This window comes from Engraulis encrasicolus, chromosome 5, assembly GCF_034702125.1.
Source record: "Engraulis encrasicolus isolate BLACKSEA-1 chromosome 5, IST_EnEncr_1.0, whole genome shotgun sequence".
Taxonomy (NCBI): domain Eukaryota; kingdom Metazoa; phylum Chordata; class Actinopteri; order Clupeiformes; family Engraulidae; genus Engraulis; species Engraulis encrasicolus.
The window spans coordinates 47,795,929-47,813,721 of record NC_085861.1 but is presented as its reverse complement, the minus strand read 5'-3'; the positions used below and the strand labels follow the sequence as shown (position 1 = coordinate 47,813,721).

Here is a 17,793-nt window from a genome sequence, read left to right as displayed (position 1 = left end):
TCTCTCTCTCTCTTTCTCTTTCTCTTTCTCTCTCTCTCTCTCTTTCTCTTTCTCTCTCTCCACATATTTCCCTCCCCTTCCCTTTCTTTCCTTTTCTCATTTTCCCTCTCTCTTTTTTCCTCCCTGTACCACTTTCTCTCTTCCCAACACTGCTGTATCTCGCACACTCCATCTCTATCCCCTTCTCTTCTTTCCTCTCCATTCCTCTTCCCTGCCCCCCCCCCTCTCTCTCTCTCTCTCTCTCTCTCTCTCTCTCTCTCTCTCTTTCCCTTCTTTCCTCCCTCCCTCTCTGCTTCCTCTTCCCCTTCGCTCACGCTCTCGCTTGCTCGCTCTCTGTCTCCACTCCGCTGCTCAGCGCTCCCGGCAGACAAATTGCCTTGACATGATTACAGCTGTAACGTCTCAAACTGTCAGATTAATGCAATTTATGTCCCAGCTGCCGCTATGCCATTGGCACTGATATTGAAGACCTACCAGGCAGTGGGGTATATCTCTGTCCAATCTCTCCATCACTTTCACTCTCACTTTCACTGTCTTTCTCTCTCTCTCTATCTCTCTTTCTCTCTGCCCGTTTTGCTCTTGATCTATCGCTCTCGCATGCTCCTGCCCCTATCTATAGCTTTCTCTCTCTCTCTCTCTGCCCGTTTTGCTCTTGATTCTTCCTCCTGCCCCGTCTCTCTAGTTTTTACTCTCTTTCTCTCGCTCTCTCTCATTCTTGCTCACGCTTCCTATAGTATCTTATATAACCCATGCAGTGTGGTATATCTCTGTCCAATCTCTTCCATCCTCCACCCTCTCTCTCTTACTCTCTCACTCGCTCTCTCGCTCTCGTTTTCTCGTATTTATCTATCACTCTGACTGTACCGACCCTCCTTGTCCTCTTGTTTAATGCTGTTCTCACTCTCAGACTCCTACACCCTTCTCTTTTCTCCTACTTCCCCATGTCTGATCCACATCTGATCCAAATTTAGTTTATTCAGTATTTTTCTTTCAGTAGTTAGTCAAATATTTCTTAGTAGTTCTTTCAACCTTGTCAGTTGAACTTGTACGGAGAAATGTTTTTTGCCGCCTCCCTAGTATAATTATTAGTGGTGTGCATTGGCACTGCCCTCAGGATTCGATTCGATTACGATTCAATTCTACAATGCATTGCAATGCATTACATTTCTACTGAAAGCAAAGCTTTCATCAGTCACGATGAGGCAATACAAGTAGTCAGATACTGAGCAACATTTTATTGGCTGTTTTCTGTATCAGTCTTAAAGTTTTCAATGCTTTGAAGTGCTTTTATTTAATTTAACTTTCATTTGCTCCTGAAATATCCACGGAAGTAATTGAAACTTAAAAAAAATGCTGCGTCGATTATGGAACTTGCCGCATTGAATTGAATTGTCCATGCCCCACATTGCATTGCATTGCCGAATCGATTATTATTGATACCACTAATAATTATTATGTAACCTACCACTAGCATTGGTGTGATATATAAATATAGAGATTCACATGCAAACTACAAGAAGCCCGAGAAGAGTCGCTGGTTTATTTCAGACCAACAGTAACAAGAGTTTGCAATCTAGGACGGAGTCAAAGCAAGATGCAAGCATTCCGACATTTCAATTGGCTCCCATAGCTGTTGCTAAAATATGCCCAAGCTAGTTATCAAAGTGTTGTCGCCCAATATGCCTCCTGCTGTCAAACACTCGTTTGTCGCCTGCTCGACAATACAATTTTTACGTTGCTTTTGTAGCTTTAGTTGTGCTTGTATGTTGGCTGCTGTTTTGCTACCGGTGGATTAGTTACCTGCAAATTCTACCTCCAAGCTATCATATATAATTGAATGTTATGGATCCAGCTAGCAATGATGACTGCTAGCTTGGAACTAAAAGTAACATCATCAGACTATGACAACGGCTGACAGAACATAAGAAAAGTCGAACTCAATTATTTAACTCAAGGAGAGGTGTAAAATAAGCTCATTTCCAGAAATGGCTTCAACTTAAACGCTTCAACTCTCCTAGCATCTTTGGCCCTGATGGTTCCTCATGACTTCATAAGGGGGTTATATAATTAAATTAATCACAGAAATCTGTTGCCAATGCCCACTGGTGCCAGTAAATGCCATGAAGCAGCACTGTTCTGGGCAGCTCACTAACACATTTTCCCAAGTCTCTAACCCAAATGTTCTGAAGTGGGTTTTGCTAATTGCACAAAATAATTCTCTCTCTCTCTCGCTCTCTCTGTAGGCTGATCAGTGCCTGGGAGAAGGACATCAGTGTTCATCCTCTGACGCTTCCTGAAACCACGTGCCAGGAAGTAGTTCAGCTGCTGCAGACCTCTACCTCCTGTCTTCCGCCATCACTGCGCTCCATGAACTCCTACCAGGTGAGCTGTCCTCCTCCTCCTCCTGCTTTATCCACTCTCCTCCCCGTCTTTCTTTTCTTTTCTTTTCTTTTTTTTAGATATTTTTATGGGCTTTTTGGACCTTTATTTAGGATAGGATAGTGAAGGTTCGACAGGAAGTGAGTGTGTAGGGAGATGGGGTAGGGTTGGGAAATGACCCTGGCCGGACTCGAACCGTGGTCCCCATGGGCATGCAACCCCAAGTGTGGTGGGCATAGTGCGCTGCGCCACAGCACCCCCCTCCTCCCCCTGTCTTTCTGCACTCTCCATTCCCCACATTCACTACAGTAAGTCGGAGTGTCGTCACAATGACATTCAGTATCTGCTTCGTGAACCTGTGCGTTCTACAGCAAGAAGCAAGTAGAATGTCACAAGTAGTGCATGTATTCAATTATTGTATCTTTTCAATGACTCTTCCTCCACGTTTTCCCCCACATCAATATGGAGAAATGTTGACATTCACGTGGAAATTCCTGGATGTCCAACTTAGTGAATTTACTCCTTAATTTCGTTGTCCATCTCCATGTTCTCCTCTTCCTCATCCTCAACATCTTTCCCTGTCCTCTTCATTAATGTGGTCGATGATCTCCTACTCCTTCTCCTCTTCCACCCCTTTTACACGCTGTCCCTGTCTATCTGCACTGTCCTGCTGTCCATTATCTTTCCTCCTCTTCATCCTCCTCCTCCTGTCTTTCCACACTCTCCTGCTGCCATGTCTCTTGTCTTCTACCACATCTCCTCCACTCCCTTTCTCCTCTTCATTTTTGTCATCCTACGCCTTCCACTGTCTTTCTCCATTCTCCTCCTCTTGTCTTATCCTCCCTTTCCTATCCTTGTCATCCTCCTCTCCTTCTCCTTCTTCTTCCCCGTCCCTGGTGTCTGTTCTCTCCTCCCTCTTCTCCTCCCTCCTCTTACTCCCATTTCTCTCCTCGCTCACCATCTCTCTACTTTCTATACCTTTCTCCTGTCTCCTCTCTCTTCCACACTTCTCTCTCTTCCACACTTTTCTCTCTGTCTTCTATGTACTATATTTAAGACACAACTTTTTGTTTCCTGGCTCCTCTCCTCTCTTCTATTCAGCTTCCCACTTTTCTCTCATACACCCACTCCAACCCACTCACTGTGAATGGAGGAAAGAAAAGAAAAGAGTTTTTTTTCATAAATTCCCTTTCACCATTTACTGTCTTGCAGCCCCAATGATAGTCTAAGTAATTACCGCACTTGTCACACTGAGCTCCTTATGGGAGACTGTTCGATGCAAGTCCCTCGATGCGGCCTGGGCGCGGCCCTCTTCTGGCTGTCTTCTGGGCCTCTTCTGGCCCTCGTCTCCCCCTGGGCTACTGCATGCCTACCCCTGTCACTCCAGTTACAATACCACCACCACAGCCCAGCCCCACACCATCTTACACCTTGAGTAGTGCAGAGCTGTTCCAGCGTGCTGACAAGTCTGGAAGAAGCTCCAAAAAACTCTCAAGCAGCAGCAGCTCATCGCACTAGCATAGCAGCTGCAGCGATATTCCTCTGCTGTCTCTGTCTCTCTGCCTGAGGAGCTGCCTGCATGGTGCATTATAATATATAGCCAAGCTGGGTCCCAAACACAGAGTTTTGTTTCCAAAGGCTTACAAAGCTTATTACTTCCCCGTCACCACCAGGAACACTGGCACCCCAGACAACAAGCTTAATTAAAGTAAGCAAGGCACTCCTGTTGGGCTTTGTCTTTTGTATTGTCTTGCTCGTGCTTTCACTCCGAAACGCAGACTAATATCCTTCGCAAAAACATGCTCAGCATATCAGTGTGACTTTGAGTAGCACTAATGATAAGAATCTAGACATTACAGTTATCTAGCCGTAGTAGCAGTGACAAGACTTCATGTTGACAGTAATGGATGTGGTGGCGTCTACGTGAGAAGTAGTAATATCAACGGGCAACAAAGCATGCATATATTTTTTTTTCCCGTCCTTCACACCGGGCAACACGCAATAGGCCTTTTTTTGTAAACCACCACTCTGAGTGTTTTGGAGAACACAGCAATCAGAGCTCTGACTTTGAAACCGTTTGTAAATTCTGAGCACTCGTTCCTTCATCAAGGGTGGAATGCTCCTGCTTTTTCTTTTCCTAACCATATAATACTGTATGCAGTGTTCTTTCTTTTCAGAGCGCCAGGTGGAGTTTACGAACGTACCCTTTGTCATGTTTCAGAAGGTGGTGTATATACTGTGGGAACTCTGCATAGCAAGCGATTTGTTATCTGGCTGTCTGCCCTGCCCCCCCCCCCCCCAAACCCCGCCACCCCTACCCACCCACTATATCTGAACTGCTCTCTGGATGTCCATCCGTCCCAGAGAATAGCTGTGATTCATCCACGCTCAGGAGTTCCTACTTCCTACCCTACCCTGCCCTCCCCTGCCCCTCCTCTCTCTGTATGCTGCAGGAATCTAAAGTCACGATTCTCAGACACCGAACAGAAACTCAGCCATACAAACAAACAACACTGCAAACATACACGTATTCGTACTACACAACCAGAGGTTGCAGCGGAGTATGGGTGAGCCTTCACGCTGTGAATCGTGACTGGGGGTTCTGCAGCTGAGATGGGAGATGAGCGGAGATCTTTAGGTGAAGACCAAAAAAAGTGTGCAATCCTTCACGTCTGTTCATAAAAGAGGGGGTAATGTCCCATTGTTTATTCTTGGCTCACAACACCTTTCCCTCTCTTGTACTGGAAACATTTTGTTTCCGTTGCTTTCTGTGGTTGTGTCGCATCCTTCCCGTCGCTGTTCTTTGCCTTCATTGTATGTCCAACTTCACAGACGTATCACAGCAGCGGAGAGGACGTTAGCAATGCAACAACTTAATCATACTCCACCGGACACGACCAACCACTAGAGCTATCCTAGTCTTTTTTAGAATATATGTGAATCATAGCACACATTCTTGCTATGCCCCATCAAGACTCTAAACCGTCTGATGAAAATAAACAGGAGAGGCTACAGACACCTCACAGACAAGCCGGGCATTTTGTTCTCTTGACAGACCCACCCATTGAGCCATTGATTTATTGAATGCACTCCAGGGCAGACTAAGACTAAGTCTAAACATCCAGAGTGAGCTGAGTGAGAGTGTCTGCCAAAGGGGATGTTAAGCCTGAGCAGAAGCAGCATACAGTACGAGCTCTCCAGGGCTGAAAGATCTCAGGCCTGAACCTCACATTAGGTGCACGGTACAATAGGCTATGTTTAAGACATGCTGGTAGATACTATACTCTAAGTTTAAACCCCTCCACTTTAGTTTATCCCTTGCGAGCGTGTGTGTGCGACATACAGTATATACACGGGAAAAAAACGATAACTTTTTAAATGTTGGGTGATTTTAGGCATACAATTTCTTTATGCCTTCTACCCTACGTCTTTCAGTTGACAAACAGAGCTGAGAGACAGAGCTGCTGAATGACCTCTGCTGCACTGTGCTGTGCTATGCCATATTGGGGGCTGTGCTGTGGAAAGGCATTCAGAGACATGGACAGTGGTGGAGGGGTAGTTGGATGTTTCTGCTAGGAAGGAGGGGGGGCAGGCTGAGTGTGTTACGGGTGGAGCCCTGAGTTATTTTTCCTCATGACTGACAGCATTAGTTGTCTTGGTAAGGCATACGAGGTTCACATGTAGGATGGATCTGGGTTTCTGATTTGAAGTGGACTGTTTATGCAGGTGTGTGTGATATGTGTATGTATGTGGGCATATATGTATGAATGCAAATGAATGTTGATCAGTTTTAAGGCAAGATGTCCAACAGGGTTGCCAACATCAGTATGAAGTTAGACTGTGCAAAAGGAAAGTAATGCCTTGTGTACACCAAGCACGACCTACGCTGCCTGAGTGGCGGGAGTCATTTCTGTATGGAGGGAAGGCGAATAGAGCTACCAGAGCGAATTCACCGGGAGCGAAGCGACCAGAGCAACCAGAGCGAATTTTAATGATTAACGTCAAGCTAATCTTATGGTAATGAGGTATGACGCGGTTCGGCGAAAACCAATTGGAACGTTCATATCTCCGAATGTCCCAGGCTGTGAAGCCAGAGCCGTTATGTGATTAGCTAAATCAAACACGCCAATGCCGCGCCCAGAGTGAATAAAGCGAATTCATGGCGAAACTTCTTCAACCACTTCAGCTACCTGGGTCGCGTATGTCGCGCTTGCTGTACACAAGGCATAAGGCTTCAGAGGAGCATGCCATACCAGCCTGAGGAAGCTGGATTGCTGGAGTCGACATTATGACAAGAGGCAAAACGTTCTCATTGTAGTCTTTTTTTAGATGAGTACCATTTCCAGTATTCTTGTACAGGATTAACAATTTGTCATTGGTCACACTACACTCCACAGAGGGTGTGCGTGCGTGCGTGCGTGCGTGCGTGCGTGCGTGCGTGCGTGCGTGCGTGCGTGCGTGCGTGCGTGCGTGCGTGCGTGCAGCTTGTGCTGTCAAGAGGAAAAACCATATATCAGTCACCCTGAAAAAGCTTTGAGAAGCATGATAAGACAACCTGGATATCAAAGAGAACACTCCCCCAGAGGGTGTGTGTGTGTGTGTGCGTGCGGGCGTGCGGCCTGCGACCACGAGAGCAAAAGTGTGTGTGCTGAGGGTGCAGCTGGATTAAGCTGCTAGAAGTCATGTTGTCCTTCATTACAAAGGTGGCAGTACCAACTGTGTATGTGTGAGAGAGAGAGAGAGAGAGAGAGAGAGAGAGAGAGAGAGAGAGAGAGAGAGAGAGAGAGAGAGAGAGAGAGAGAGAGAGAGAGAGAGAGAGAGAGAGAGAGAGAGAGAGAGAAAGAGAAAGAGAGCAACCCTGGGGGCCATTTCTCTGCTTAGCTGTTTGAACTGTGGGATAAACGGCACTGCTTGTCCCTGTGGTACTAACTGACATGACTTTCACCCCCTCTTTTTCTTGCTCTTTTCTCGTGGATCTTCTTTTTTTATTCTTTCATTGTCTTTCATTTTTGTTTGCTCTTTCTCTCTTCCTGTAACCCTTTCTCTTCCTCTATTTGTCCTAACGTATTATGTCATTCTCTTTCCTTTTATTTCACTTCTCTTCCCTCAACCCTGCCATCCTGTTTCATGTGTGTGTCTGCGTGTGCGCACGCGTGCCTGCGTACATGCCTGCGTGCGAGCGAGCGAGAGAGAGAGATTCCTTTTTCCTGGTTCTTGGCTAAAGCCCTCTATTCCTGAAGTGTTTGAGGAGCCTCTCTCTGATGAGTGATGACGAGGAACATCATTGCAAACGCAGAGACTGCATTCTTCTGTGTCAGGGGTGGGAAAATAAAACTGCAGTGTGTGTGGATAAGTGTGACTGTCTGTGAGTGAGTTGTACTCCAAACACTATTCTGTTGCCCTTTTGACAATGACAATAAACTCTTGAATCTTGAGAATCAGATTATCACAAATTCTTATCGTTTCGTTTAAAGTTCTGTATACAAAACAAGGCCTTGGCTGTGGCTAAAATGGGTGAGGCACTGTAGTGTTATGCCTGAACAGAGGTGGAACGTAACTAAGTATTTTTACTTCGTTACTGTACTTAAGTAGTTTTTTCTGGAATTTGTACTTACTTGAGTAAAAATAAAAATGCAGACTTTTACTTTTACTCAATTACATTTTTTGACAATTACTTGTACTTTCTACTCCTTACATTTCTAGAAGAAGACTTTGTTACTAGTTACATTTATCCTAGGTTTTCCTGTTGTGTTTCGTGGATATTTCAGTAGCCTCAGCTGCGGGCAGGGAGGCGGGACCAAGCCCCTCTTCCAAATTGACACCCAGACAGAAAATATACTTTTAAAAACATTAACAGGGCTCCATAGTCATGTTCAAATAGAACCGAAAACCGTTGCAGACACTTTTTCCTATTGGATCAAGTAGGTAGACATGGAGAAAGACAGCCATTGCGTGAGTAGGCCTACTTGTACTTTTGTACTGAAAAGTACATTTAAAAGTTAGTACTTAGGACTTTTACTTAAGTACGTTTTTGGGAAGCAACTTTTACTTTCACTTGAGTAATTTTTTCGCAGGGTACTTCTACTTTTACTTAAGTACACAACTTCAGTACTTCTTCCACCTCTGTGCCTGAAAAGGATTCCAGCCTGAGGTTGTTTCCCGATGCTCCCCCCCCCCACATCACTCTCTCCCACTCTCTTCCTGTCGCCATCTCACACTGAGTGCATTCCAATATGCACACTCCTGTCCTCCACTTGTGCTTGTGACCTCGCCCCACCTCCTGGCCCAGCCTCCATGGAGAAAACAATAAAGTTTCCCAGCTGTCAGCCTAGCCACAACAACTTTTGTGACAGTTTTTTAGATGCGTCCCACGCATCTCTATAAGAGGCTTTGGTGTCCGTCCGTCCGTCCGTCCGCCCTCCCGTGATGCGTTTCTGAATTGTGATTCCCTCTTGTGATTCCCCCTCTTGTGATTCCCTCTTGTGTCCACAAGGTAGCAGTCGCTCATTTTTGGCCTGGAGCTCTTGCGTGCAATGCCAGTGAGAAAAACATGGCGGCACTTCCTGTTGATTTTCACATGAAAGTTTTGCTTAATTTAAAGTCCCTAAGCGACTATAAATGTTGTGGCTTCCATATATTGATGTAAAAGTGCCCCACGAAGTAATGAAGCACAACAAAGTTACTCCACATTACCATTTGACCACTCGTTTTTCTATGCTAACAGGGTAGCTAATGTAGCATTGTAAATGATCCAGGGAGAAAGGGGGAAATGTTGTGATTTCAGTCCGCCTGAGGCAACGATTTTCGTGGGGAAGATGACCTGCATCTCGGTGGCATTGAACCACGCCCCCGTGCCTTATTTGGCTCGCTCAGCACGTGCGTCCTCAGTCCAATCGCAATGCTTTATTTTCCCCAGACGTTTAATCGCATTTAAGTGAAAGTGCCATACACATCGCAAAATAACTCTTAATCCGATCTATTTAAATCGCATTTATTAAATCGGACTTAAAAACATCATGTACACGTAGCCAATGTCTCATTGATTAGTTTATGGAACTTACTGTTTGTCTGTTACGGTCCACGAAGACAATATCCACGTGAAAACGCAAACGCCTGCAAACCACTGTTTTGACAGAAAGACAGTTCACCTGTCGCCTACTCTGTTTTCTTCCCAAAGCGGCATTTAAAAGTATTCCATGAAATCCAACATCAACGTCACTTCAAATAGGTGACAGCATCATGCACACACATGAAATAACACTTCAGTGAGGGGGGGGGCATCACTGCTCTCATATTAAAGTGAAAAGAGAATTTCACATTTTAGTTTATTTAATGTAGGCCTATGTAAAATTGCAAATAGCCTATTCATTGAAATCTGTCCAGAAAGGGTTGTAATGTTTGCCTGTTTTTTATGTTTGTAATTATTATTATTTTTTAAATAAAAAATCGTGATTAAAAAAAAAATAGCCTAACAAAAATAGAGATTTTATGTTAAAAAAAATGTGATATGGGATGGACCGATGGCCCCCCTAGCTAAATTCGCCTTAGGTCCCCACATTGCTAAATGTAGTGTAAGGGATTATTTTGAAAAGACAGTAACATGTAATCAGCAATGCATTACAGTTTTTCAGTAAATTGCCCAACACTGTTGAAATCCTATGGTACTTTTTCAAATCCAGGCTTATACAGTACATGGTAGGCTTATTGATAAATTGCCTTGACAGGTTATGAGGAGGCCAAGGGGGCGTTTGGGCAAAAAAGGTTCAGAACGGGCATAGACGGACGCATCTGTTGTCCGCCTGTCGGACTTGTTCATTCATCATCCTGAGAAAATTACATTAGAATTGTGCTTTTGTAAAATATTTCATTAATTTGCTGTCATCAGTGACATCATCATGAGGTCACAAGCAGGCAAGTGAGCATGGGAGGACGGAAGTCCGCATATTGGAATCCACCCACTCTCCTTAAAGCACTTTTAAAACACAAGTGCTAACAACCGCAAAGTATTGGCATGGAATTGGCATGGGGGAGTGAAAGTTTCCCCTTCTATTCCCTCCCTCTCCCCTCGGACTTAGTTGCGCACAACCGTAATTGCCGTGACTCACCACCACCACCGCTGGCATCACTGGCGCCGTTTACTGCGCTGCTGTAATGTGCCACGCGTCCCATTTGCCCCCACCTTGGGCCAGGCTGCGCCCTCATCCATCATCATACTCAGTTGCCGGTGCCCGCGCTTGGGATCGCTCCAGCGCCTGCCCGCCTGCCCTTCTACTTGGCACGTCCAGGCATGACAGATGGGCATTAACAGGGTCTTTTTCAATTCTGAATTATTTATTTTAAATGGGAGGCACCATGAATTTTTAATCGTCATGATAGCGTGTTTCTTTTTTTTTTTTTCCTTACCCTTGTCACCAGTTGCTATTTTTTGTGCTGTTGTATTGTTGTGCGCTCACCTGTAAGTAGTCGATAGCCATTACTGATATTGACACAATTATAATGTATTTTACTGAGCAGTGGAAAGACCCCAAGTGTGGGCCTGGAAATTTCCTTTGTAAAATGTGAACTTCTACCAGCCATTGACGGGTACATGGTTAAATTCACCAGCCAACTACGTTTCAACCATTAAGCCATGGATTAAAACTCAAAAAAGGATTTTAAGTTCTTACTTTAAAACTACAATCAGCCTTTGTCCTGCACCTTCACCTGGGATGTGCACAATCTTCCCATTCAAGTTAATTCACCAGCCACTCAACAGCAAAACATTATTTGTCTTAAGTCTACCAGACACTTTCATTTTCATTTTCATTTATTCAGGATTTTGCGGGTGACTTGCGGAAATTTCCATCCCTACGGCAAAGGATGTACAACTATAACATGAGGCCATTCCCGTGCCTTGTCTGCTGTAACTCTTCAAACACTTCTTCCTTCTCTTCTCTCCTCTGCCTATCTGTAGCTTGCCTATTATAAGTCTGATAGGATAAAATCATCCGCTAATCCGCTAATATTTTGTTATGTACTGTAATGAAGAACACGGGAACATGAAGTGAGTGTTATGTCCTGTCTGATTGCCTGTTCTGTCTGTTGTGTCTAGGTGGCCTACATGAGAAGATAAGGGGCCCGAGACGAGGAGGACCGGTGTGAGGAGATAGCAGCCCAACGGTCAAGAGAGAGGGAGCTACTAATCTACATTCCACATACCCACAGGGCACTGGAGGGGCCAGGCATGGTTCTCATCACAGACAGACAAACTGAGTTACAGACCATCAGAGACTCACTCTCACTCACTCTGTGACAGGTAGAGTCACAGACAGTCAGAGTTAGACAGATATTGGGTGCTATGCCATGCGCATGATGAAAAGAAAAAAAAACTCAAACGTGTCAGCTCCTCATCTGAAACCTGTGGGAAAACAGATGGCCATATTAAATGTTTTCTACAAAATGATGTCTGTCAGACTTTTGTCATTTGTTCTGTTTTAGGAGATGGAGATGAGGATGGGATGGGAGGGGGTTAGCAGGGCAGGGTTGGGTTTGGGGATGGGGATGAGGTTGGGGTCAACTTGGAATCATCCAAGTTCAGCAGCAGTGTCATTGCATCATGGATCCCTCAGTGGAATCAGTCCAGTTTAGCCTGGCACTGGCATTGGCACCAGAAGTGGCATGATGCCAATGGGTGGCATTCCAATATGCAGACTCCCATCCTCCGCTTGTGCTTGTGGCCTTGTACCAGGAAGTAAGATGTCACCGACAACAGAATTGTATTTCAATATCTAGCTTATACTCAATTCTAATGCCATTTTCTCTTCTGCAAACGGGACGGTGAATGAAGAATAGTCCCCCAAAAATTGTGGCTGGGCTGACAGCGGGGAAACAGCGAGACCACAAATACAGACCGAGGAGGGAGTCTGCATATTGAAATCAGCTCAGCTGACAGCTCTCTTCAGCATACACGCCCTTTGTTGCGCCACTATTAACGGTAATGTTATAGGATAGTTTCAGTCAATGTCAATGCTACATCCGAATTGGCCTACAGTCTAAAATTCTGTACTATTTTAGACGGGATAGGTACACAATGACAAAAAAGAATGGAGCTGGAAACCCTTGGTCATTGGAAATTAACTCCACTATGCATGGTAAAGGAAAATATATAGTGTGAAAAATGTGTATAGTTGACCCCTTTAAAAGGTCATTAATATAAATTGAAGAAACACATGTCTACAGTAGGGTATACAACAAGTTTGGCCCAGCATAACATGTAACATGCTGGTCAAATCTGTCTGTTTGTACTGTATTTCTCTCAGATGGCTGACTGTACACTGCACTGTAAAATATTGCAAGGCAGTTAAGCGTATAAAAGTAAGTTCCCCTGCTGCCTTAAGTTTGTAAGTTAACTCATCTCAAGAATTAACTCAACTCGATGCATTTTCAAGTTGAGTTAACTTACAAATTTAAGGCAGCAGTGCATCATTCAGGCATGAAAATCCCTCACCTTTCGGCGAAATTCGCCGTTTTGAAATCAAAATGGGTCATTTCTGTGAGTCGTGTAGATCCGAGGGGTCAAGCGAGGAGAAAACTGTAGCCCCAACTTACTGTATCATTAAGTAGCGCTCTACTGCAGAAAACTTCAAACAGTTTCAGAAGAGATTCCACAACTGACAATGACGTTTGACCAATCACAGCATTTGTTGCAGTTGGCACAGCCAATAACGTGAACGAGCACAATCCAAGTCCCACCCTTCATAAAAAAAAAATGTAAAGCCCAGTTTTAAACAGGTGCCACTTTGGTCAGCAAGGGCTGGCGTAGTTGTATCAAATATCTTTCTTTATAGTTCTAGAACATCTCTGATTATAAGCAAATGTCCAAACGATCTGTCACAGATGGTCTACACGTTTCCCAGAGAGGTAGCTATTTGAGATCATGATACTTGCAAGGCGCAAGCATTTCGATGAGAAGTGATGTAGTTAGCCACAGTGGGTAAGCTGTTTTTCCTAATAATTTGAAACCGCATTTGCCCTGCCCACGTGAAAAAGTATTTATTCTCAAAAGAGCTCCGTTAATGAAAGCTTGGGTAGGCCTACGGCACGTTTTCCTGACGGCTATTTTAACGGATCTGTGCGCTACGAAATGGCGAAAGTATCTAGTAGGCACTACGGAGAAGAAGTGCATATAGGCTACTCGAGACATCATGCTTCGAATCATATGCTGCGGCTTCTTATAGCACGCACGAGAGTGGGAGAGGAAGAAAGAGCAAGCCTAATGCACCGTGTACATCGGGAGCGACCAACGCGAATGAAGCGACGGAAGTCATTCATTCTCTATGGAGGGTGCGCGACCAGTGCTACCGGAGCGAATTCGCCAGGGGCGAAGCTTCTTGAGCGACCAGGGCGACTTTTGACGATTAAACTCAAGCTAATCTTAAGCGAATTCGCTATGACGCTGTTCGGCGAAAACCAATCGGAACGTTCATATCGAGGAATGTCCCAGGCTGTCAAGACAGAGCCGTTATGTGATTAGCTGAATCAAACATGTCAGTGCAGCGTCCAGAGCGAATAAAACGAATTCATGGCGAAACTTCTTCAACCACCCCAGCTACCCGGTCGCGTTGGTAGCGCTTGATGTACACGGGGCATAACTTAGTCAATCGTTTGACACGGGACACATTTTTATAGGAATCATGCCACGTTTTTTGTAATCCCTTGGTAGCCTACATCTAAATGACATATTAAAAATCTACCGATTTATATTTAGTGGAACACGGTCAAACTGTTTTTTTCACGGTCAAAGTTGGAGCTTTCCTATTATTTTTTTCATAGGGAAACAGATATACTAGGTGAATGGACTAAAATTTGAGTAGTTTGGATAAAATTTCAGTAGTTTATCCAAACTGTGACAAAGATTTTTTGTATTAGGCCTACAAGTTGTCTGAAATATGATGATTAACTGTTCAAACGAGATCACAACCAGGCAAGCGTTGAGGGGACATTGGATAGTGTTGAGAGGAGGGGGTGCTTAGTTGCCATTGGGGGACATTAGTCTATTTTATTTTTAAGGGGGGCATTGGAAGGGTTTTGATTAGGTCAATGGGGTGATGGGAAGCTTATGGGAACGAAAACCCATTTTATCTATCTATCTATCTATCTATCTATCTATCTATCTATCTATCTATCTATCCCTCATCAGACATGACAGCATGACAATCATGAAGTAACAAAGATATGGTTCTTATGTTCACTATCCCTGGGTCGCTATAGTATGCTCAAAATTCATCAAAGACGGTTTTAGCTAAATTTTCTCCCATGGGAGAGCATGCCCCCAGACCCACCTAGTATGACTCTTATACAACACTATCCCCCAAAAACGCAACACCACACATGCGCGCGCACCGCTGCAGCACACGCGCCGCCCCGTGCCACCGCGCCACGCCGCACCTTTCTCACCTTTTTCACCCCTGACCCGTTTTCATGCCTGATCTTTGTTTTAAACTTTTAACTGGCTGCAATGTTTTACAGTGTACTATATAAATACCAGTGTTGATACTGCCCTTACTTAAATAACTCATACTCATTGAAGAAATGACACAAAAAGACTTGAATTGATTACAAAGCACCTTTTTATTATTTAAATTTGGGACAAACTCTAAATTGAAGAAAATAATAATAATATGATCAAGAATAATCTTCTATAGCATTTTCGTTTTTTTTTTTTTTTTCATAGTTTCATAAACCCCTGGCAATGCGCCACTGCATTAGAGGACCAGCTCCATATCAGCGATCTTTGCCCCCCAGTTGGGCCACTCAGGGAAGTCAACAGTCATGTTATTACTGCTTGTGACAGCTTTTACCACGCCGACACTGCTGTGAGTGACAGGCCCCCAGAATGATTTTGAATAGTCAACAGAGGCCTTCACTCGGACTCTGTCCCCAACTGAAGTGGCGGCTAGTCAAGCAAATATTGAAGCCGCCGGGCAGCTGCACTGGGGAGAATTCTTTGCCAAGACGCGCTGTTGTACAAAGAGGCTTGAAGATGATCCACGTTAGTTTACTTTATTTACTCTCTCACTGTTAAAAGTTCCACGTTTCCATCGATAAAATCCAGACATCCCAAAGCAGTGTGCAAGGTGCTGTGCAAAGAGTTTTAAAGTGCAGGTATTGTGGTCATAGTTAAAATGTACAAATTCATGCGGTCAGCAAAAGTTGGCTCTCCCTAGCCACCTGCCCTCCACTACTACCAGAGAGTGTTTATGGGTAGTACGAGAGAGGAATCTCGCGACTTTTTCCGGGTGGTACTGTCCACTAAGTGGCGCCATCCAGACAGCGCAGAGGAGCGCAGAGGAGCGCCAAGGAGCGCAGAGGCTGTTGAAATGAATGGGGTCCCATGGAGCTCAACCACGATGCTGCCATTGCTTTGGGAGAGAATTGGTATTATCGTTTCATTTTATTTTTCCAAAAGGCAGGATAGATTATCCTTTCAAACAGCACTTAGTTTGAATGTTTAAACTCGCTGGATCTTTGTAAAATACGTCTTTATTGTCAATATGACGTCACGAGTGGCTTCACCCACTGCGTTTGGATTGGTCGGCCGGCTGCATTGCTGTGATCACGACGGCCGTAAAGCAATTTTGTTAGCAAGATGCTAGCGGAGCCTGACTCATAAATGCCAAAGCTGTAGGAAATCAGAAGGACATTACTCCCAGGTTATTGTACATTTCATTGAAATCCACTTTGGTTTCTCAGAACTTACAGTAATATTGTCAAGTTTCAGCCGACAGCGAGCACAATTGTCAGTTATTAGCGCCAGCCTTATGAGCTCTGCTGTCTCGACAGCGCTCCCTAGATGAACTGCAGGCACGGGTTGGAGGGCGAGATTCAACACTGTATGTAAACCCACTGTGCTACTACTATTCCCCCAGCGCCAGGTGATATACCAATCTAATCACCACGTGACCCAATCATGCATGTCACCACCCCCAACCTGTCAATCATAGTTCTGAAACCAAAATCTGTCCGCAACACCAACCTTAAAACCTTCCTTTGGAGTGGAACCAGGACTTAACTTCAGCAACATCTTCTGTATGTCCTTGAATGCAGGTGTGATGATGTCAGTGGAGGATAAATGTGGCGTGAAAGTAATGCTGGAGATATCAGACACAGGAGCAGGGCAGCAGGAATCAAAGCTTTTGAGGAAATCGATATGATCCTCAGTCTTCAGCAGTTGCTCCATCTCATCATCTCTGCTCTTCAGTTTAGCAATCTCCATCTCAAGCTGCTCCAGGAGTCCTTCAGCTCGATGCGCCTCTGCTCTTTCCTGTGCTCTGAATGACGCTGTCACCTCAGAGCGTTTCTGCTCTATGAAGTTGATCAGCTCAGTGAAGAGTGTGTCTATTAAATCAACAGCTTTTTGCGCAGAAACCTTTAGAGTTTGTAGGGCATGTTGGACCTCTTGCAGCTCCTTCTCTCTCTGCTGAAGTTGAGTCTTCTTATTCCTCTTCATCTGCACCAACTTTTTCTGTTTGTCAGCCCGTTCTGCTGCAGCTGAGACAGTTTTATGTCCATTGTGGTCGTCCATTGACCAGAGCATACAGATGAGCTTCTGTTCTGTGCGACAGAAACCCTCAATGATCCTGTCATGCTGAGCGCAGATCTTCTCCTGTAGCTGTGAGGTGGCAGTAACCAGCTTGTGCTTGCTCAGACGAGGCACTTCATAGTGGGGCTGGATGTGAACTTCACAATAGGACACAAGACATGTCAGACACGCCTTGATGGCTTTATATTTTCTCCCAGTGCAGAAATCGCACTCCACATCAGCTGGTCCAGCGAAGCAAGGAGTTTCAAATTCAGCATCAGACTGAAGTTTAGTCTTCTTCAGGTTTTCCACGACTTCCATCAGCATTGTATTCCTGCGAAGCACAGGTCTAGCTGTGAAAGTTTCTCTGCACTGGGGGCAGTTGTAAACACCACTCTGGTCCTTTTGGTTCCAACACTCAGTTATGCACTTCAGGCAGAAATTATGTCCACATGGTACAGTTACTGGATCCCTCAGTGAATCCAGACAGATAGAACAGCTTACTACATCCTGCGATACTGAAAAACATGCCATTATGACGACTATTATCTACACGAGTACAACCACCAGGAATTCAGGTCAAGTTTCGTTTTGCTAGAAGTGGGTGTGTGTTAGTTCTTCCTGGTTTGAGTTGCAAATCTTTCTTAAAGGCACAGTACAACATTACAGAAGTCAATTTTTTTCTTTTGTTATTATTAGTCATAGTAGCAGTGGTAGTGGTGATATCAATAGTAAGATTATTACTGTGGACACCTTTGTAGAGAACTTTTACATATATGTATTTCAAAGAGGGGACTCGTACAACAAAATGAAACTTATAAAAATTAAAATTAAATTCAAATGCCAAACAAACA

General features: G+C 44.5%; 2 protein-coding genes across 3 annotated transcripts in view; one reads left to right on the top strand and one right to left on the bottom strand.

Moving 5' to 3' along the window:
* Window positions 1-11,821, top strand: part of ube3d (ubiquitin protein ligase E3D) — a 31,053-nt gene extending 19,232 nt beyond the window's left edge. The window contains exons 9-10 of the mRNA XM_063199605.1: window positions 2,244-2,382; window positions 11,471-11,821. Coding sequence (XP_063055675.1) covers window positions 2,244-2,382; window positions 11,471-11,491 — 160 coding nt within the window. The 3' untranslated portion in view covers window positions 11,492-11,821. The remainder of the gene's footprint in view (window positions 1-2,243; window positions 2,383-11,470) is intronic.
* Window positions 11,822-15,065: 3,244 nt separating this feature from the next.
* Window positions 15,066-17,521, bottom strand: LOC134448615 (E3 ubiquitin/ISG15 ligase TRIM25-like). Of its 2 annotated transcripts, XM_063198287.1 has the most exons (2): window positions 16,390-17,521; window positions 15,066-15,301 (listed from the first exon to the last, which is right to left on the bottom strand). In XM_063198287.1, the coding sequence occupies exons 1-2, from the start codon at window positions 17,471-17,473 to the stop codon at window positions 15,123-15,125; spliced, it is 1,263 nt and encodes a 420-aa protein (XP_063054357.1). In that variant the 5' UTR covers window positions 17,474-17,521; the 3' UTR covers window positions 15,066-15,122. The 2 variants fall into 2 exon arrangements, with proteins under 2 accessions (XP_063054357.1, XP_063054358.1); XM_063198288.1 differs by lacking the exon at window positions 15,066-15,301 and having other exon boundaries at window positions 16,282-17,521.
* Between the last annotated feature and the right edge of the window lie 272 nt (window positions 17,522-17,793).

Excerpts from the sequence above, each read along its gene's own strand:
- LOC134448615 (XM_063198287.1), bottom strand. The coding sequence starts at position 17,473 with ATGGCATGTTTTTCAGTATCGCAGGATGTAGTAAGCTGTTCTATCTGT. Across the intron at positions 15,302-16,389 it reads AAAGGAAGGTTTTAAGGTTG|TTGGGGACAGAGTCCGAGTG; the intron begins GTGTTGCGGACA and ends CCGCCACTTCAG.